This window comes from Nerophis ophidion, linkage group LG14, assembly GCF_033978795.1.
Source record: "Nerophis ophidion isolate RoL-2023_Sa linkage group LG14, RoL_Noph_v1.0, whole genome shotgun sequence".
In the NCBI taxonomy this organism is placed as follows: Eukaryota; Metazoa; Chordata; class Actinopteri; order Syngnathiformes; family Syngnathidae; genus Nerophis; species Nerophis ophidion.
Genome location: NC_084624.1, coordinates 10,154,480 through 10,177,143, shown reverse-complemented (window position 1 = coordinate 10,177,143; position 22,664 = coordinate 10,154,480). Strand labels below are relative to the sequence as shown.

General features: G+C 41.4%; 2 protein-coding genes across 4 annotated transcripts in view; both read right to left on the bottom strand.

The window, feature by feature from the left end:
* The window catches only part of dpp9 (dipeptidyl-peptidase 9), a 63,644-nt gene extending 54,727 nt beyond the window's left edge, over window positions 1–8,917 (bottom strand). Inside the window, exons 1-3 of one of the 3 annotated variants that reach the window (XM_061919815.1) lie at window positions 8,727–8,917; window positions 565–646; window positions 237–475 (exon numbers count right to left, since the gene is read on the bottom strand). In XM_061919815.1, coding sequence (XP_061775799.1) covers window positions 237–475; window positions 565–620 — 295 coding nt within the window. In that variant the 5' untranslated portion in view covers window positions 621–646; window positions 8,727–8,917. The remainder of the gene's footprint in view (window positions 1–236; window positions 476–564; window positions 647–8,726) is intronic. The other 2 variants (XM_061919814.1, XM_061919816.1) reach the window with 2 other exon arrangements.
* Window positions 8,918–9,942: 1,025 nt separating this feature from the next.
* On the bottom strand, window positions 9,943–21,982 carry rps15 (ribosomal protein S15). The gene is made up of 4 exons (XM_061919812.1): window positions 21,883–21,982; window positions 21,421–21,506; window positions 11,855–12,089; window positions 9,943–10,105 (listed from the first exon to the last, which is right to left on the bottom strand). Exons 1-4 carry the CDS (start codon window positions 21,883–21,885, stop codon window positions 9,992–9,994), a joined length of 438 nt encoding a protein of 145 aa, XP_061775796.1. The 5' UTR covers window positions 21,886–21,982; the 3' UTR covers window positions 9,943–9,991.
* Window positions 21,983–22,664: the final 682 nt, after the last annotated feature.

Sequence of the window (22,664 nt, the reverse complement as noted above, 5' to 3'; positions counted from 1 at the left end):
CCAAATATATCACTATGTGTGTAATGAATTGATATAATATGTAAGTTTCACGTTCTGAATATAATTACTGAAATAAATCAACTTTTTCATGATATTCTAATAATATGAACAGCACCTGTATATCGATATATCGCCCAGCCCTATAGGAATTGTGTATGATAAGAAACATTCCAAAAAAGTGCAGTTCCCCTTTAATTTGAGCTCAAGATCAACAAGTGATAAAAAAAAGAACTTACCTAGGTAGTATAACCGGTGAGAATGGGGGGCATTTTCATCCTTCTTCTGCACAAACTGGAAGTCATGGGGAGCCTTGTTTGCGATCATGCCGGAATACTTCCTGCTACAGTGGATGATGTCCCGGAGGCCTTCCCAGGAGTGTTTCTCCACGAAGAACTGAGAGGGAACGTCCTCCATCTCCACCACCTCTGTGCTGTCTGAGAGGCCGTCCACAGCCGTCATGCTAACCGTCACACAGCTGGAGGGTTGGACATTGGAAAGAGCCGATGAGCGGTGCAAAAACAAAGCATTTCACACTGGAATAACACTCGTACAGAGACGCTGTACCTTCTCCAGATACCCTCTTTATTCTCACAAAGCTTGACCTTCTTGACTCTATGCATTCACCGGTCAACGCGCCTCTCGAACCCTGCAACGTGTGAGCAGCAGATCCCCAAATAAAAAAATAACAGTCGCTTGATTGTCCGCCGCTCAAGCAAGGCACGAGCCAAGCTCCAAAAATAGTCGAGCATGCCCTAAGCCAGTGTTTTTCAACCGTTTCTGAGCCGAGGCACATTTTTTTCGTTGACAAAAATCCAGAGGCACACCACCAGCAGAAAACATTAAAAATAATGACACTCAGCAACCGATATTGTTTCTCAAAAGTCGTTCTCGCAATTGTTGGATATGAATTCAAACCATTACCAACCATGCCTCACTATAGCTCTTGTCATATTACAACGTGACTTATTTGGACTTTTTTGCTTTTTTCCCGTGTGTAGTGTTTTAGTTTTTGTCTTGCTCTCCTATTTTGTTGTTGATTGTCATACCACGGACGGATGCACTTTGTGGACGCTGTCTGCTGCTCCACACGCTGTAAGTCTTTGCTGTCGTCCAGCATTCTGTTTTTGTTTACTTTGCAGCCAGTTCAGTTTTAGGTTTGCTTTGCGTGGTCATCCCTAAGCTTTAATGCCTTTTGTTTATTTTTTTGGTTGAAGCATTAGATATCTTTTTACCTGCACACTGCCTCTCGCATATTGTGATCGCGACAAACCATGTTCCCAACATCTGCAACGCAATTAGCTACCCGCCGCCACCTACCGATATGGAAGAGTATTACACAGTTCCAGCACAGACACTCAACAACGGCACATTTGCGGTTTATAATTACTGGTTTGCAAAAAATATATATTTAACCCGGATTAGGTGAAATGACACAATCTCCCACGGCACCCCAAATAATATCTCAAACCATGTACGGATGCACTTTGTGGACGCTGTCTGCTGCTCCACACGCTGTAAGTCTTTGCTGTCATCCAGCATTCTTTTTTTGTTTACTTTGCAGCCAGTTCAGTTTTAGTTCCGCTTTGCGTGGTCATCCCTAAAATTTCATGCCTTTAGTTTATTTTTTGGTTGAAGCATTAGATATCTTTATATCTGCACACTGCCTCCCGCATAATGTGATCGCGAGAAACCATGTTCCCGACATCTGCAACACAATTAACTACCTGCCGCCATCTACCGATATGGAAGAGTATTACACGGTTCCAGCACAGACACTCAACAACGGCACATTTGTGGATTATAATTACTGTTTTGCAAAAAAATATGTTTAACCCGGATTAGGTGAAATGACATAATCTCTCACGGCACACCAAATAATATCTCATGCCATGTACGGATGCACTTTGTGGACGCCGTCTGCTGCTTCACACGCTGTAAGTCTTTGCTGTCGTCCAACATTCCGCTTTTGTTTACTTTGCAGCCAGTTCACTTTTAGCTTTGTTTTGCATGGCCATTCCTAAGCTTTAATGCCTTTTGTTTATTTTTTTGGTTGAAGCATTAGATACCTTTTTACCTGCACGCTGCCTCTCGCATATTGTGAACGCGACAAAACATGTTCCTGACATCTACAACGCAATTAGCTAACCGCCGCCACCTACCGATATGGAAGAGTATTACACGGTTACAGCACAGACACTTAACAACGGCACATTTGTGGATTCTAATTACTGTTTTGCAAAAAAATATGTTTAACCCGGATTAGGTGAAATTACATAATCTCCCACGGCACACCAAATAGTATCTCATGCCATGTACGGATGCACTTTGTGGATGCCGTCTGCTGCTTCACACGCTGTAAGTCTTTGCTGTCGTCCAGCATTCTGTTATTGTTTACTTTGCAGCCAGTTCAGTTTTAGGTCTGCTTTGCGTGGTCATCCCTAAACTTCAATGCCTTTAGTTTATTTTTTGGTTGAAGCATTAGATATCTTTTTACATTCACACTGCCTCCCGCATAATGTGATCGCGAGAAACCATGTTCCCGACATCTGCAACGCAATTAACTACTTGCCGCCATCTACCGATATGGAAGAGTATTACACGGTTACAGCACAGACACTCAACAACGGCACATTTGCGGATTCTAATTACTGTTTTGCAAAAAAATATGTTTAACCCGGATTAGGTGAAATGACATAATCTCCCACGGCACACCAAATTATATCCCATGCCATGTACGGATGCACTTTGTAGACGCCGTCTGCTGCTCCACACGCTGTAAGTCTTTGCTGTCGTCCAGCATTCTGTTTTTGTTTACTTTGCAGCCAGTTCAGTTTTAGTTCCGCTTTGAGTGGTCATCCCTAAACTTCAATGCCTTTTGTTTATTTTTTTGGTTGAAGCATTAGATATCTTTTTACCTGCACACTGCTTCCCGCATATTGTGATCTCGACAAACCATGTTTGCAAAGCAATTAGCTACCCGCCGCCACCTACCGATATGGAAGAGTATTACACGGTTACAGCACAGACACTCAACAACGGCACATTTGCGGATTATAATTACTGTTTTGAAAAAAAATATTTTTAACCCGGATTAGGTGAAATGACACAATCTCCCACGGCACACCAAATAATATCTCACGGTACACTAGTGTGCCACGGCACAGTGGTTGAAAAACACTGCCTTGAACAGATACAAATGACACAGCATAACCTGTTCATGAAGATGCTCCTGAGGACACAGCGGATTGAAAGGAGAACATTTCTCAAACAAGTTTTATAATTTGCTCATGCGTGGTATAAAACAAAGTAAATATTTATCTTCATCTCTGTCGGCGTGTACAATATTCATGCAATTCTCCACATTCCTTCCTTTATAATCTGAGTTGGGTAAGGGATTAGTGTGAGGCAAAAGGAGGGCAAAGTGTGTACTGTACTCTAACAGACATACACTATATTGCCAAAAGTATTTGGCCACCCGTCCAAATGATCAGAATCAGGTGTCTTAATGACAGGTGTATAAAATCAAGTCCTTAGGCATGGAGACTGTTTCTACTAACATTTGTGAAAGAACGGGCCGCTCTCAGTGATTTCCAGCGTTGAACGGTGCAGCAAATCCAGTCAAGAAACACTCCACAAACAACCTTCGGCTTTGTTATAAGAAAATGGAAGAGTTTGGGAACAACAGCAACTCAGCCACCAAGTGGTAGGCCACGTGAGCTGACCGACAGAGGTTTAGCGGATGCTGAAGCGCATAGTGCAAAGACTTTCTGCACAATCAGTTGCTAGAGAGCGCCAAATATCACGTGACCTTCCAATTATCCCACGTACAGCACGCAGAGAGCTTCATGGACTGGGTTTCAGTGGGATGCAGTGGTGTAAAGCATGTCGCCACTGGACTCAGAGCAGTGGAGGGAAGAGTGGATGCTGAGATCAACAGGCGGATTGGTGCGGCGTCTTCAGTAATGTGGACGCTGTATCGATCCGTTGTGGTGAAGAAGGAGCTGAGCCGGAAGGCAAAGCTCTCAATTTACCGGTCGATCTACGTTCTCATCCTCACCTATGGTCATGAGCTTTGGGTCATGACCGAAAGGACAAGATCACGGGTACAAGCGGCCCAAATGAGTTTCCTCCGCCGGGTGGCAGGGCTCTCCCTTAGAGATAGGGTGAGAAGCTCTGCCATCCGGGAGGACCTCAAAGTAAAGCCGCTGCTCCTCCACATGGAGAGGAGCCAGATGAGGGCGTTCGGGCACCCGAACGCCTCCCTTGGGAGGTGTTTAAGGCACGTCCAACCGGTAGGAGGCCACGGGGGAGACCCAGGACACAATGGGAGGACTGTGTCTCCCGGCTGGCCTGGGAACGCCTCGGGATCCCCCCGGAAGAGGTGGACGAAGTGGCTGGGGAGAGGGATGACAGGGCTTCCCTGCTTGGGCTGCTGCCCCCGCGACCCGACCTCGGATAAGCGGAAGACGATGGATGGATGGGATTGCCCTTTAATTTCATTTGTGAGGTAGCAAAATTGTTTTGGCAATGTAGTGTATATGCAGTATTGGACTCGCATTTACGCTAAAATTCGCTCCCTTTTGTCCACTAGCGACGCTGATATTATTATCCATGCGTTTGTTACGTCTCGTCTCAATTACTGTAACATATTATTTTGGGTCTCCCCATGTCTAGCATTAAAAGATTACAGTTAGTACAAAATGCGGCTGCTAGACTTTTGACAAGAACAAGAAAGTTTGATCATATTACGCCTTTACTGTATATACCTTTATATACATATATACATATATATATACCTATACTGGCTCACCTGCACTGGCTTCCTGTGCACTTAAGATGTGACTTTAAGGTTTTACTACTTACGTATAAAATACTACACGGTCCAGCTCCATCCTATCTTGCCGATTGTATTGAACCATATGCAAGGAATCTGCATTCAAAGAACTCCGGCTTATTTGTGATTCCCAGAGCCCAAAAGAAGTCTGCAGGCTAAAGAGCGTTTTCTATTCGGGCTCCAGTACTCTGTAATGCCAACGGTTAAGAGATGCTACCTCAGTAGAAGCATTTAAGTCCAATCTTAAAACTCATTTGTATACTCTAGCCTTTAAATAGACCCCCTTTTTAGACCAGTTGATCTGCCGTTTCTTTTATTTTTCTCCTATGTCCCCGCCTCCCTTGTGGAGGGGTCTGGTCTAGTGGCCATGAATGAAGTACTGGCTGTCCAGAGTCGGGACCCAGGATGGACCGCTCGTCCAGAGTCGGGACCCAGGATGGACCGCTCGCCTGTGTATCGACTGGTGACATCTCTGCGCTGCTGATCCGCCAACGCTTGGAATGGTTTCCTGCTGGCTCCACTTTGGACGGGACTCTCGCTACTATATTGGATCCACTTTGGTCTGGATTATCACGGTTATGTTAGATCAGGGGTAGGGAACCTATGGCTCTAGAGCCAGATGTGGCTCTTTTGACGACTGCACCTGGCTCTCAGATAAATCTTATCTGACATTGCTTAACGCGATAATTATGAATAATTTCGCTGGTAATCACAGTGCTAAAAATAACGTGCAAAATATAAAACATTCTCATGCATTTAAATCCATCCATCCGTTTTCTACCGCACCTGTTCAAGAAGTCGCATTAATGGTAAGAAGTATTTAATTCACAACGGGCGGGTCATTCTCCTAGGAAGGCAGACGGGCTACTCGGGACATGGCATTTAGGTAAAAACATGATTTAATTTAAACTAAAAAAAGATACAAACAAAAATCGCTCACAGTGGAGGCACAACTTGGGCTAAGGAACAAAGCTAACGCATAAACAGACTATGAACATAAATCAAACAAAACTTACTTGGCATGGCATGAAGCACGAAACTATGGCAAGGCATGAAACAAGTCAGCACAGAGCAAGAAAAGATCACATTGACGCCAGGGCGACTGACTGGCAAAGACGAGCTTAAATACTGCCTTTGATTAGTGCTCGGGAAGCAGGTGAGCCGGCATTTTGTCCACCAGAGACAGGTGGACAAAATGAGTAACCAAGGAAACAAGACAAGGGAGTGGAAAAAACACGAACTTAAAGAGTCCAAAGGACAAACAGCACATGGCCAAACAAAAACATGATCAACAGACATGACATTTGATTTATTATTGGTTTGCTTCAGAATAACAATGTTAATAAAAAGAATAAGGGACTTATTAAACTCTAAAAATGTTGGTCTTACTTAAAAATGCACACATTTAGTTGTATTCAGTGTTAAATAATATGATACGGCTCTCACGGAAATACATTTTGAAATATTTGGCTTTCATAGCTCTCTCAGCCAAAAAGGTTCCCGACCCCTGTGTTAGAGCCACTATGGACTGGACTTTCACAATATTATGTTAGAGCCACTATGGATTGGACTTTCACAATATCATGTTAGATCCGCTCGACATCCATTGTTTTTGGTCCCCTAGGGGTGGTGGGTTGCCCACATATGCGGTCCTCTCCAAGGTTTCTCATAGCCATCATTGTCGACGTCCTACTGGGGTGAGTTTTTCCTTGCCCTTAAGTGGGCTGTGTACCGCGGATGTCGTTGTGGCCTGTGCAGCCCTTTGAAAAGCTTGTGAATTAGGGCTATATAAATAAACATTGATTGATTGATTGATTGATACTTCCATCGGCAAGCTTGCTAACATCGAGTTGTTTTGGTATTAACGCTGTCACCCGGTGTTAAACAGGGATGGATCTATAAATAGAACCATATGAATTCATTAACGCACTCGATTATCAATATTATATACGTCATTGAACAGTAACGCAGGCATGTGCAAACTAGGACTAAAACAATAGTAACTTTTCGTTTTTGTTAAGGAGCCAAAATTGGGATATAATTTAGTGATTCCTCGCTTTTCTCCTAAACATGGGTCGTCGTGATTCCTTACTCGCTGTAATTTCTAGGTGTGATAAAAGTAGATTGTGCAGAGGAAGCTAGTTGACAATGGATCTTTGTTCTCGGGTTTGTTTACAAATAGGTATGTTCTGATTCAAGTCTTCACATTTTGACGACGACTATATCATCCGGCGGCGGACGGGAAAGCTCGTAGCCGTGACACGTTTGATGTGATGCTGATGACACCCAACTCTACATGCCCCTAAAGCTGACCAACACGCCGGATTGTAGTCAGCCGGAGGCGTGTCTTAATGAAATTAAACAATGGATGTCCGCCAACTTTTTCCAACTCAACGCCAAAAAAACGGAAATGCTGATTATCGGTCCTGCTGGACACCGGCCTCTATTTAATAATACAACTTTAACATTTGACAACCAAACAATTAAACAAGGCGACTCGGTAAAGAATCTGGGTATTATATTCGACCCAACTCTCTCCTTCTAGTCACACATTAAAAGCGTTACTAAAACGGCCTTCTTTCATCTCCGTGATATCGCTAAAATTCGCTCCATTTTGTCCACTAACGACGCCGAGATCATTATCCATGCGTTTGTTAAGCCTCGTCTCGATTACTGTAACGTATTTTTTGGGGTCTCCCTATGTCTAGCATTAAAAGATTACAGTTGGTACAAAATGCGGCTGCTAGACTTTTGACAACAACAATAAAGTTTGATCATATTACGCTTATACTGTATATACGTATTTACATATATACCTATATATATATACCTATACTGGCTCACCTGCACTGGCTTCCTGTGCACTTAAGATGTGACTTTAAGGTTTTACTACTTACGTATAAAATACTACACTCTAGACTATCTTGCCGATTGTATTGTACCATATGTCCCGGCAAGAAATCTGGGTTCAAAGAACTCCGGCTTATTAGTAAATCCCAGAGCCCAAAAAAAGTCTGCGGGCTATAGAGCGTTTTCCGTTCGGACTCCAGTACTCTGGAATGCCCTCCCGGTAACAGTTCGAGATGCCACCTCAGTAGAAGCATTTAAGTCTCACCTTAAAACTCATTTGTATACTCTAGCCTTTAAATAGACTCCCTTTTTAGACCAGTTGATCTGCCGTTTCTTTTTTTTTTCTCCTATGTCCCCGCCTCATTAGGGGTCTGGTCCGGTGGCCATGGATGAAGTACTGGCTGTCCAGAGTCGGGACCCAGGATGGACCGCTCGTCCAGAGTCAGGACCCAGGATGGACCGCTCGCCTGTGTATCGGTTGGGGACATCTCTGCGCTGCTGATCCGCCTCCGCTTGGGATAGTTTCCTGCTGGTTCCACTTTGGACGGAACTCTCGCTATTATGTTGGATCCACTTTGGTCTGGATTCTCACGGTTATGTTAGATCCACTATGGATTGGACTTTCACAATATCATGTTAGATCCGCTCGACATCCATTGCTTTTGGTCCCTAAGGGGGATGGGGATGCCCACATATGCGGTCCTCTCCAAGGTTTCTCATAGTCATCATTGTCGACGTCCCACTGGGTTGAGTTTTTCCTTGCCCTTATGTGGGCTCTACCGAGGATGTCGTTGTGGTTTGTGAAGCCATTTGAGACACTTGTGATTTAGGGCTTTATAAATAAACATTGATTGATTGAATAAATGTCTGTTTGGCATAGGCGTTCTCTTCTGTCATTTACGCTCCGCGGCTATCCGGCTAGCAAAGGCTACCGTTAATTTAGCGAGATGCTAGCTAGCCGCAAGCTAATGCTAGTGGGTGACAACGTAGACTCGGGTCTCCGGTCCACGCCAAACAGGGCATAAGAAAGGGGATGACTTACCGAATTGTCTGTTGTTTCACCCGATATGAGGCTTTTATTAGCTCGGTAGTGTTTTCAGAGCGCTACGGGTTGTATCCATTGCCCACAGCGGCCACACAAACACCGAGCTTGCTTACAGACCGGAAAGGGGCGGAACGTTTGTTCGGGTGGACACGCAGCAGCACCCGGTCCGCTTTCGGGAGCGCACTGCCACTCCCGAGGGGTCGTGGACGCCGGCGTCAGCATGCAAGCATGACTCCTCATCAGCATGCATGACTCCTCATCAGCTGCATGACTCCTCATTAGCTGCATGACTCCAAATCAGCTGCATGACTCCTCATCAGCATGCATAACTCCTCATTAGCTGCATGATTCCTCATCAGCTGCATGACTCCAAATCAGCTGTATGACTCCAAATCAGCTGCATGACTCTCATCAGCATGCGTGACTCCTCATCAACTGCATGACTCCAAATCAGCTGCATGACTTCAAATCAGCTGTATGACTCCAAATCAGCTGCATGACTCCAAATCAGCTGTATGACTCCAAATCAGCTGCATGACTCTCATCAGCATGCGTGACTCATCAGAATGCATGACTCCTCATCAGCATGCATGACTCATCAGCTGCATGACTTGAAATCAGCATGCATGACTCATTAGCTGCATGACTCATCATTAGCATGCATGACTCATTAGCTGCATGACTCGTCATCAACTGCATGACTCCTCATCAGAATGCATGACTCCTCATCAGCATGCATGACACCTCAACTGCATGACTCAGCATGCATGACTTGAAATCAGCATGCATGACTCATTAGCTGCATGACTCATCAGATGCATGACTCCAAATCAGCTGCATGACTCCTCATCGTCATGCATGAATCCAAATCACCATGCATGACTCATCAGATGCATGACTCAACTGCACGACTCATCAGCTGCATGACTCCTCATTTGCGGCCAACTGCGTCTCCTGATCACAGAGCTCATGCTGACAATGGGAAATGTATAAAAACATGCTCAGCTACCAATAAAATATTTACTGACAAAACACAAGTTTTTTAAATGTGTAATTGAAGCATCATGATACATTGTTTAAAACATCAACACAACTGTATACAAACCTATTCATTCAAGACTAAGTATAAACATTTATTGAGGTATATTTGAAAATGAATCAAAGATAAGAAGGCAAGAGAATCACACACAAAAAGAAGTCAAGCAGACAGCAATCATGGAGTACCCAGTTTTGTTTTTATTTATACAAAGTGTACAACCATTTTACTTCAGAGGGATGAAGCGAGAGGAGTGTGTGGCTCCAATACCGGGGCGACCGTGCTTGACTGGCTTGTAGGTGATGGAGAACTCTCCCAGGTAGTGACCACACATCTCGGGCTGCAGAAGAGACGAGGAGCGTCATTAGTAACGTGACAAATGCCTTATGTCCAAGAGAAGACAACTCAGAAACTAGGAATGATGATGAAGTCAGTGTTTCTGGGTGAGGTCGCTAACATTTCGGAACCAAGTCATTGACGAACCGTCGGTGCACCAATTTTTTCCACACATTTTAGAAGTGACTTCTGTGCCTTTGTAGTAAAGATTTGTTGCGTATTAACCCAAAGTACAATTAACAAAAATGGATTGATCTAGGGCTGGACGATATGGCCTTTTTTTTTTAATACCTCAATATTTTTAGGCAATACATGATATTTTGCCTTAGTCTTGAATTAACACTGGATACATATAAGCACAGCAGTATGATGATTCTGTGTGGCCACATTAAAACATTCTTCTTCATACTGCATTAATACAGTGGTTCTCAAATGGGGGTACTTTAAGGTATGCCAAGGGGTACGTAAGATTAAAAAAAAAAAAATCTAAAAATAGCAACAATTCAAAAATCTTTTATAAATATATTATTGAATAATACTTCAACAAAATATGAATGTAAGTTCATAATGCAACAATGCAATATTCAGTGTTGACAGCTAGATTTTTTGAGAACATGTTCCATAAATATTGATGTTGAAGATTTATTTTTTTGTGAAGAAATGTTTAGAATGGAGTTAATGAATCCAGATGGATCTCTATTACAATCCCCAAAGAGGGCACTTGAAGTTGATGATTACTTCTATGTGTAGAAATCTTTATTTATAATTGAATCACTTGTTTATTTTTCAACGAGTTTTTAGTTATTTTTATATCTTTTTTCCCCCAAATAGTTCAAGAAAGACCACTACAAATGAGCAATATTTTGCACGGTTATACAATTTAATAAATCAGAAACTGATGACAAAGTGCTGTATTTTACTTCTTTATCTCCTTTTTTCAACCAAAAATGCTTTGCTCTGATTAGGGGGTGCTTGAAATAAAAAATGTTCACAGGGGGTACATCACTGAAAAAAGGTTGTGAACCACTGTCCTAACCTGATCAGACACTTGAGTACAACCTGTTTAAAATTAAAAAATAGCAAAAAAACTTGTTGAAAAATAAACAAGTGATTCAATTATAAAGATTTTTACACATAGAAGTAATCATCAACTTAAAGTGCCCTCTTTGGGGATTGTAATAGAGATCCATCTGGATTCATCAACTTCATTCGAAACATTCTTCACAAAAAATAAATCTTTAACATGAATATTTATGGAACATGTCCACAAAAAATCTAGCTGTCAACAATGAATATTGCATTTCTTTTCACAATTTATGAACTTAAATTCATATTTTGTTGAAGTATTATTCAATAATTATATTTATAAAGGATTTTTGAATTGTTGCTATTTTTAGGATATTTAAAAAAAATCTCACGTACCCCTTGGCATACCTTCAAGTACCCCAAGGGGTACGCGTACCCCCGTTTGAGAACCACTGGGTGAAGAGATAAGAGTACTTAGGATAATGGTAATCAAGGTTGTGGTCAAACTACTATAAAAAAAAGTCACAAAATATATTTCATGCAAGTAACCAGTAAAAAAAAGAATAACAGTCATTAGGTTTTTTTCTGGCAGGGACATCTTATAGTCAGATCAATATTGGATTTATTGCTCAATAAGTTAAAGAAAAAAATAGGAATACCATTCATAATTTCCAAGGGAAAGACTAAATTAATGATGGTTCTGGATGTTCTCCCAGTACTGGCTTACCTTGATTTCAACCTGGTTGAAAGTCTTTCCGTTGTAGACGCCGACCATGGAGCCCACCATCTCGGGCAGGATGACCATGTCCCTCAGATGGGTCTTCACCACCTCTGGTTTCTCCATGGGTGGAGCTTCCTTCTTTGCCTTGCGCAGGCGCTTCAGGAGGGACTGTTGCTTACGGCGCAAGCCACGGTTCAGCCTCCTCCTCTGGCGGGCACAGTACAGCTGCATGAGCTGCTCGCTAAACACAAAGAAGAAACGTGCTGAATTAATACCTTTATTGTCGTGTTTAGGACAATCATCACACAGGAGAAGGAAGTGGGAAGAAAAATCCCTAAAGTGTGACAACCTACACTGTGGTTTTTGCCATTCTTGATGAGACTGGGTGCTTGTGTTTTATTACAAAAAGTTAAGTACAAAATTTATATAATACAATCATTGCATTACATTTATGAGTTCCTATTTATATTATGTACCACAAAGCTAACACGTAAACTTAAATCTTTAGATTTCTACAAACTAATTTTCGGCATTAGCTTGTCCCTCAAAAGACTGGGATCAGATTGTACCAAGTTGAAGAATCGACATCTGTGAGTACTCACTGGCATTATAATCCATGCATAAGCAAAGCTTTTTATATATATATGCAGAAATAATTATATTTGACTGCCATTATATGGGAACTTCACTTTTTTGTCTGTGCCTTTTTTTCCACAAACCCTATTTAAAAGAGGAACACATTTTTCATTTTCTAATGCTTCCATCCATCCATCTCCTTTGAGGACAGGTCGCGGGGGCAACAGCCTAAGCAGAGAAGCCCAGACTTCCCTCTCTCCAGCTCCCAACATGTCCTGGGTTTTCCCCGTGGTCGGATGTGCCCCAAACAATATGCTTCTAAATCATAATCTAAGATGTGGCGAACAATGCAGCTCTATCACATCAAAGCCCTCTAAAAACATCCAAAAACCGTAAACACAATATTAACATCCTGTGACCTCAATATTATCCAAGTATTAGGGATATTGATACAGATATCAGCACTAAAGCAAAATAACTACTTTTAACGGTGCCATGATCACAGAAAACTAACGACCTCCTGCTGCTTAACGTGGACCCTGACTTTAAGAAGTTGATAAACTTATTCGGGTGTTACCATTTAGTGGTCAATTGTACAGAATATGTACTAAACTTTGCAATCTACTAATAAAAGTTTCAATCGATCAATGGTATTAGTGATGTCCCGATACCAATATGTATTTGAATACTTTTTTAAACAAGGGGGACCAAAAAAAAGGCATTATAGGCTTTGTTTTAACAAAAAATGTTTCTTATTGCAATTTAGTCTTTAAATAAAAGTGAACACACTAGACAACTTGTCTTATAAGTAAACCAACAAAGGCTCCTAATTAGTCTGACGTATAGAGTAACACGTGTCATTTATCTACCAATTATTTCGTCTAAATTATTAAGTACAAGTGGTAGAAAATCATTTATTAATTTACTTGTTCATTTACTGTTAATATCTGCTAACTTTGTCTTTTAACATGTTCTGTCTACGCTTCTATTAAAATGTATAATCACCTATTCTACTGTTAGATACTGTACATTAGTTTTGGATGAAACCACAAATTTAGGTATCAATCAGATACCAAGTAGTTACAGTATCATACATTGGTCATATTCAAAGTCCTCATGTGTCCAGGGACATATTTCCTGAGTTTAGAAACATTAATTACATTTTTAAAACTAAAAAAACGTGTTGATGCTAAAAAATAGATGTAAACAGTAGTATCGACGAGATACACTCCTGTACTTGGTATCAATACAGTGGATGTCAGGTTTAAATTGTCACACAGGTGAACTACGGTGTGTAGTGAAGCATGTTTAGTTATTCCTCGTCCTGCAGGGATGATACTTGTAAGAAACTTTCTTCATTTGTTGCCATGGAGGCGAGGATTAGTGATTTAGAAGTCGTTAAAATACTGCCGAATGTGGCTGGACTTTAGCCGCTAGCTCGCCATGTCTTTAAGCACCTCTTCCTGAGGGCGTTCCAGTGTTATAATTTCATCTTTATCTTTACTTTTTAAGCCAAAATGAGTCCGTTCTCCCTTTTCTGTCTACACACCGTGATTGTGCGCTGCCAAACATGCTCCTCTGGTCGCAAAACCAGCAATGACACGGCGTGACGACGACAGAGGGGCGGTGAACCGGTCATTTTTAGAGGCGGTATAGTACCGAATACGATTAATTAGTATCGCGTAAACTGAGCCGGTGAGCCGCTGCAGGGCCTCTGAGTTGGTGAAAGTTAATTCCAGTGCCTCTCAATTGTACAATAGAGGTTTGTGGGGAGAAAATAAGAGTTTGGTCAACTTTGACCCAGACAAGGCTAAAGGGACAAAAAAAAAGGCGCTCATTTCGTATTTTTAACCTGTGTGAGAATTATGAACAATTCTTCATCTAAAAGTATATAAACATTCCATAAGTCAGCATCCAATAAGTGGTTGTTATATTATGTTGGTCGTTTGTATTTCTTCTTAAGCACTTAGCATTACTGTTACTTTATGAATATGCCCATAATTCAGCCTCTAAAACTTGGAGCTCATCCTCTTTTTATTTAGACACAAAAATGTAAGGTTCTGGATTATAATTAGTCCCAAGGTGGTAGTCATCGTTTGCCATGATTAGTTATTGTTAGGGATGATGTTCGTTAAGGAATTATGGAGTTCGATGCCATTATTGAATCCTCTTATCGAACCGATTCCTAATCGAAGCCAGATAGGTTGTGTGTGCACTGAGTTCCAAAAGCCATATATGTTATGTGACTGGACTGGAACGCTGTTTATATGGAGGAAAAGCGGACATGACCGAGGACAGCACGCGGACGTGTCCGAGGACAGCACGCGGACGTGTCCGAGGACAGCACGCGGACGTGACCGAGGACAGCACGCGGACGTGACCGAGGACAGCACGCGGACGTGTCTGAGGACAGCACGCGGACGTGACCGAGGACAGCACGCGGACGTGTCCGAGGACAGCACGCGGACGTGTCCGAGGACAGCACGCGGACGTGTCTGAGGACAGCACGCGGACGTGTCTGAGGACAGCACGCGGACGTTAAAGGGTAAAGGGTTCAGGTGAGGGGGACGCTAAAGGCACGCCCCCAGTGAGCATATAGTGCTGCTATGTGCGTTGTAAATTTAAAAAAATGCCAACAAACACACCACGGACGAGAGCCGCTCGCTCTCGACATCCCGGTGAAGCACACTGTTGAGAAGGGGACCAGAACGGTCGCGAATCGATACGCACAACGGGACAAGAAAAGTCGGCTTTTACTGTTGTGCTAGCTTCCTACGCTAATGGACAACGAGACTGACTTTCAAAATGACAAGGGGGAATTTGGCGAGTTGGATTTGTGGATGAAGATTGATCAAAAAAATAATGCGAGTATACCGATCAATACTTCAATAAAGTACAACAGAACTCAGCTTTGCTCCTGCTGCCTTTTTAAAACAGCGCCCCTGCATTCTAGCGAATGTTTTAAGCTAGCGGATGTTTAACCATGCCTGCGCCCCAAATTACACTACGCCTTATTTATCCGTTAAATACAGAAACTGACACGGCGCATTTAAATACAGTGCGCCCTATGTTCGCGAAAATACGGTACAGGGGCTTTGATAACGGGGATGGGTTTTTGAAAAAGGAATTCGAAACCATGGAATCGGTTCTTTTCTTAAAAATCTGGAGAACCGGTTTCCAACATCATCCCTAGTAATAGTTGAACAAAATAAACGCTGTGAAGAATAAGACTCTGAAATTAATTCTCTGTGTATGCCTAGTACAGTGAAAATGTGAAACTACTGTTATGAATGTGCCTGTTACTACAGTACATATACTTACAGCATGTAATGAAAACAGAGGTTTTTGGAGGTTTTAGGGCTGGGCAATATATTGATATAGTCGATAGAAAATGACTGTATCATGATATTCGAGTATACGTTCTCGCGCAGTTGCTTTTAGCTGCGGGCATTACACTACAGCAGGGGTGGGGAACCTATGGCTTTAGAGCCAGATGTGGCTCTTTTGATGACTGCATCTGGCTCTCTGATAAATCTGAACTGACGTTGCTTAACACGATAAGTAATGAATAATTCCACTTGTAATCACAGTGTTAAAAATAATGTTAAAGATATAAAACATTCTCATGCATTTTTAATCCATCCATCCGTTTTCTACCGCACCTGTTCCAGAAGTTGCGTTAATGGTAAGAAGTTATTTATCTATTATTGGTTAGTGTGGGACTTGCCCTCCTGGGGGTTCTTCAGACCTCCAAGCACTGACATGAGAGCCTGTTTCAGGGTTACAATTTTGTTTTATTTTTCAATAAGTCTCTCAGTTGTTTTCCAGCAATTGTATTTCCAGCCCCAACCCCGTCTCTCCTCCTGACTGCTGCTTATAACAGAGCGACAGGTGATTAGATAACAAGGCCCAGGTGGGGGAAGGCCACGCCCCCTCCACAGTTAGCTTCAGAATAACAATGTTAATAGAAAGAATAAGAGACCTATTATACTCTAAAAATGTTGGTCTTACTTAAAAATGCACGCATTTAGTTGTGTTCAGTGTTAAAAAAAATATTATATGGCTCTTACGGAAATATATTTTTAAATATTTGGCTTTTTGGCTCTCTCAGCCAAAAAGGTTCCCGACCCCTGCACTACAGGCTCTTCCCACTCTTTCTTGTTTCTCCTTCTCAGGGACGTAAACTACGCGCGCTTTCTTACATACGTCACATACTGTCACGTGTGCAATGTCACATGCTGCCCCGGAGCAGACAGGAAGCGACATGGTAATACGAGAAAAAGAAGGTGCTAATCTGGACAGGAAGCGACATGGTAATACGAGAAAAAGAAGGTGCTAATCTGGTTACTAATGGAGGAAGAATTAATTTCCAAGAAAAACAGCACGGTGTCCATTGTCTGCCGGTGGTTTGGCTTTAAGCGGGAATATGTTCAACATTTATGCGGCAAACGTGTTGCTACAAAAGTAGGAGCCCCGCTAATGCAGCATCATTTGAAAAGTCACCCGCCAGAGAATAAGGAGTGCATGAAACTCCGCCTATCAACATCTCTGGCCGGTGCCACACCCACAAAATGCCGAAGCAACTATTTTGAGATCAACATCATATGGAAAAAAAGTCAACAACTGAAGGAGATAACGTCCGCAGGAACCTATTATACAGCTTATTTTTATTTGACAGTTATTGAAATATCTTGTGTGACATCATGCACAAAAGTGCACTTTATTTGTTTTAAACTATTGTAGTGGCGTTCTGAACAAAAATGACACTTTAATTTAGTGTTGTTTTGATATGTCATCTCAGTGACATCATTTACCAAAGTGCACTTATAGCTTGTTTTAAAATGTCTCTAACAATCTTGCATTTTCTGTTTTGGAAATGACATGAATGTTTGTGCCACTGCTTAATAACTGTTTAATAAATACACTTTAGGTCAATTGACTTAGTTGTGATTTGCCTCTCTGCATGAAAGTTTAAAAGGAGCTTATATTAATGCAGTATGAAGAAGAATGTTTTAATTTAGACACATAGAATCATCATACTGCTGTGATTATATGCATCAAGTGTTCATTCAAGGCTAAGGCAGAATATCGAGATATATATTGTGCATCATGACATGGCTTAATAATATACATATTAATAAAAGGCCATATCACCCAGCCCTAGGATGTTAGCATTTTTTAGACCAAATTGGGCGAATCCCTTTTCATGCATTGTTAGCTGATAGGCCAGGGTTATAAACATATAGTTAGAATGTATTGAAAACCAAATGACGTGTCCTCATCTCACTTAAATATTGTGAATGTCAGACAAAAAAAAAACGCAAATCAATGTTACATAGGGTTATAATTTAAACTTCCTTTACAGCAGAACTGGGCAAATGAAGGCCCGGGTCCAAATGCGGCCCGTTAAGATTTTCAATCTGGCCCGCCGGACATTCCCAAATATTATTTTTTAGATCTTTAAGATGGAAAGTGTAGATGCCATTATGATGTGCAGTGATGTTTCAAATGACCATTAGTCTTGAACTATACAACATATTTCAATGGTTGGAATCTATGCTTTTGCATGATATTTTAGTGACTTAGAATTGTAAATATTATTTTGATACTCGGGCTTCACGGTGGCAGAGGGGTTAGTGCGTCTGCCTCACAATACGAAGTTCCTGCAGTCCTGGGTTCAAATCCAGGCTCGGGATCTTTCTGTGTGGAGTTTGCATGTTCTCCCCGTGAATGCGTGGGTTCCCTCCGGGTACTCCGGCTTCCTCCCACTTCCAAAGACATGCACCTGGGGATAGGTTGATTGGCAACACTAAATTGGCCCTAGTGTGTGAATGTTGTCTATCTGTGTTGGCCCTGCGATGAGGTGGCGACTTGTCCAGGGTGTACCCTGCCTTCCGCCCGATTGTAGCTGAGATAGGCGCCAGCGCCCCCCGCGACCCCGAAAGGGAATAAGCGGTAGAAAATGGATGGATTTTGATACTCATCGGCACTTTGATACTTTCTGAATAAAGGAGACCAGAAAAAATGGCATTATTGGCTTGATTTTAACAAAAAATCTTAGGGTGTGGCGGACCGGTACTTTTCAGAGGCGGTTTAGTACCGAATATGATTCATTAGTATCGCTTTACTATACTAATACCCGTATAACGTACTACCCTACTAGTTACTATGGTAATCCACGTCACAGCAGATCAGACGAGGCACCAAGCAGTGTGGGTGGGGAGCGTTTCCAGAGCGGCCCGTCTGAAATGTGGGTGTCAGGGACTTTATTTATATTGCACATTTAAACAACAATAACAGACGTGGAAGGAGATTTTTACAAGAAAGGAGATTTTTACAAGAAAGTTCTAAAGCTTAGTGATATGTCACATATATAAGATTGTAGATGTTTTTTACCCTACACGGTCATATTTCGCTGAGTTTGTTGCATTTGGCTTAATTGTAAAATTTGTCGATAGAGAGCGGGTGTGACGTTCATATGAAGAGTTCATACGCAAAACCCGATAAACGCCATTTTGATAAAGTTTAGCCCAGCCTCGGTAATATATAGTCCGCCACTTCTATTGTGGTATACCAAAATCAATTTGTTTGCAAATGCGGACAAATGCCGCTTTTAACGTAATTTAGTTCAGCGATTTATTGCAACGGCCGATAAGCGCTATGGATCATCCACCACAAAAGCCGATATATCCGTTTGCCCAACCAGCGCTGCAGTACGGGATCACGTGACAAACAAAATGGCGACGCGCACGGACTCACTCAGTGTTGTTATCCACGCATGAATAATTTGGAAGCTTCTCCTGTGAACACTGTTAAGCCAGCGAAAAAAACTGACGCGTTGAAGTTATTATTTGATGTTGGCGCTAGCACGCGTGTCCGTGAGTTTTACACCGCTGCGTTAAACGATGTTGTCGAGCATGGAGCTAATGTCGATAGCGATGATGAGTGAGCTGTTATCTGCACAGGAGTGTTTTTGATAGGCAAACCAGGTTGAGCATTTGTGGTTGTTTTATTAATAAAACGTTGTCTTCATTGCAACACTGTTTTTTTGTTTTTTCATTTTGTGCTGAAAAGCACAAGGTAAATATGTGAGGTCACAGTTCCAAAAAAGCATGTCCGGTTAGCAAGTACGAAAAAACAATGTTCGCAGGGACAGCTAGATTTATACGTACCAAGGGATCGAAACAATTAAATAATGAAGTAAAGAAATGTGAACAGTTGTTACGTTGAAATGTGGCTTTCGATAAATTTCACGTTCTGTTTTTCTCTCTATCTTTATCTTGAATATTATGCGAAATAACGACCGCAAAGAAAACGATTTTGGAGATATCTGTTTTTGCGACATATATCTGCTTTTGATGTAAAACCACATCAAACACTCTTACTTGAAAGCCATTCATTACATCAGCATTTCTTAAAAGTTTAGGCTTTCATGACTTGCTTATGTTGATATTAAATAAACCATTGTACGCTTGTACATGTACCGGCAACACCAGCAGGCAGAAAATCGTTAATATACAGAATCGGTCAAAATGGATTTATCTGCTTTTGCATATGAACTCATCATATGTTCTCAATATTCTGGGTTTTATTGTTCATAGAAAAAATACAATTACATCCGTTTTTAAAGGCCTACTGAAATGAGATTTTCTTATAGACTAGAGAATAGAATAGAAAGTACTTTATTGATCCCTGGGGGAAATTCAGCAATAATTATTTAAACGGAGATAGCAGGTCCATTCTGTCCGTCATACTTGATCATTTCGCAATATCGCCGTATTTTTGCGGAAAGGATTTAGTAGAGAACATCGACGATAAAGTTTGCAACTTTTGGTCGCTAATAAAAAAGCCTTGCCTTGACCGGAAGTAGCAGATGATGTGCGCGTGACATCACGAGTCGTAGGGCTCCTCACATTGTTTACAATCACAGCCAGCAGCAGCTAGAGCTACTCGGACCGAGAAAGCGAAAATTTGAACGAGGATGGAAGATTTTTGGATGAGGAAATTTAGAGTGAAGGAATTGGAAAAATAAGTTTAAAAAAAAAAAAAGGCGATTGCAGAGGGAGCGATTCAGATGTTATTAGACACATTTACTAGGATAATTTTGGAAAGTCCCTTATCTGCCTATTGTGTTGCAAGTGTGTTAGTGAGGTTAAATAGTACTTGAAAGTCGGCAGGGTGTGGCCACGGGTGTGTTGACGCCAGAGTCTTTGAGGGAAGTCACGGCAGCTGCCAGGACGGAAGCTCCACTGATGTCTCCGGGTAAGAGGCGACTTATTACCACGATTTTTTCACCGGAAACTGCTAGTTGACATGTAGTCGGGATCCATGTTCGCTTGACCGCTCTGATCCACAGTAAAGCTTCATCCTCAGGAATTTTAAACAAGGAAACATCGGCTGTGTTTTTGTGGCTAAAGGCTTCCCACCTCCATCTTTCTAATTTGACTTCTCCATTATTAATTGAACAAATTGCAAAATATTCAGCAACACAGATGTCCAGAATACCGTGTAATTAAGCGGTTAAAGCAGACTACTTATAGCTTGGATCAGGTGCGAAAAAAATGTCCGCTACAACCGGCGACATCAAACGCACGCGTCATCATACGGCGACGTTTTTAACACGACACCTTAAAATTGCAATTTAGTAAACTAAAAAGGCCGTATTGGCATATGTTGCAATGTTAATATTTCATCATTGATATATGGACTATCAGACTGCGTGGTCGGTAGTAGTGGGTTTCAGTAGGCATTTAAGGTGGTCTGTCATAACATTAACATTCAATCAGACTTTATTGTGAGATTTTGTATCAGTTTTATAGATATACCGGCCCCCAGAAACATTTTTATCCTCTAAATGTGGCGGCCCCAGAGTCAAAATAATTGCCCTGGCCTGCTTTACAAGGAGGAAATAGTCAAGACAGTTTCGACATGAACCACAATTTCAGACTTTATAAGACATGCCAAACTAGAGATACTGTCCACAATTGGAAACCTACTAGGACATGTCCAGGAGCTGGTCCAGATCCACACCCCTGAAGGTGAACTTCCTGAAGGTACGCTTCTTCTTGATCTCTGTTTCCGCCTGGAAAAACATGGCCACATTCGATCATTCAGCAAGCAGTCCGGTCTTAAAACAGTCACGTATACAACCCCGACACCGAAGTCAAAAAAGGAAGAAGATATGTACACAGTCGCAGAATAGTCAGAATCCGAGAACTTACATCGCTGAATAACTACGACCAACCGCGGCTAGGAGAGTTGACGTTAGCTTAGCGCGGTCGGCCATGGAAACAAGTACACACATTTAGCGAACACCTATCGTTAACATTTAGGACTACGGTGCTGTAACTCGCATTTGACTATTTCATATTACAGTAATTTGCCCAAAACTTTAATCGAGGACTTCAGATGCATGCAGATGATGTTTTCAAGGTAGTGGGCGATGTGTTAGCACCTACCATCTTGCCTAGAGTTCCAGGGGAAAAGAAAGGCCTGAAATCTCGTTGGTCCTGATATCGCGCGATTTCAGTCACATCCGGCTGACATTTCCGGTGGTAGTTTCCTTTACAGCCTGTAGATGGCACCGTTGGACAAATACTTGTTTTTTTTACAACACTTTTTTTTTAAACTTTAATTTAGGAATTTCAACATGTACAGACAGACGACAAACAATAATCAAATTAAGTACAAAAATAGTACAAAATAAAACAGTGCCAGGGGATTGTAAATTCAAAGTAACTAAAATAGAATACAAATATATATACGTATATATATACATTATACATATTATATATATACACACACATACATATACATATATATATATATATACACATACATACACATACACGTATGTATACATATATACTGTATATACACACATATATATATATATATATATATATATATATATATATATACATACACACGCATATATATATATATATACATGCACACGCATATATATATATATATATACACACACATATATGCATGGAGAGGAAGTGGTTTGTCAATAAAAGCAAAGCACGGGGAATTTATTAAAGAGTTCCTTCCTCGCACTTCTGTTTTTAACCTTCCATTATAAATTCCAACATTTACAAACAGACAAGAAACTAATCAAAACAAGTACAAAAAAAGTACAAAGACAGTACAAAACAGCGCCAGGGGGTTGTAAATTGAAAGTAACTAAAAAGTAACTAAAATAGAATATAAAAAAAAAATATATATATATATATAT

Bases quoted from the DNA above. Each gene is read 5' to 3' on its own strand.
- rps15 (XM_061919812.1), bottom strand. The intron at 12,090-21,420 runs GTAGGTTTCCAA...CTTTGTGTTTAG, and splicing joins CAGCTCCTGGACATGTCCTA to CGAGCAGCTCATGCAGCTGT. The intron at 10,106-11,854 runs GTAAGCCAGTAC...TCTCTTCTGCAG, and splicing joins TCAACCAGGTTGAAATCAAG to CCCGAGATGTGTGGTCACTA.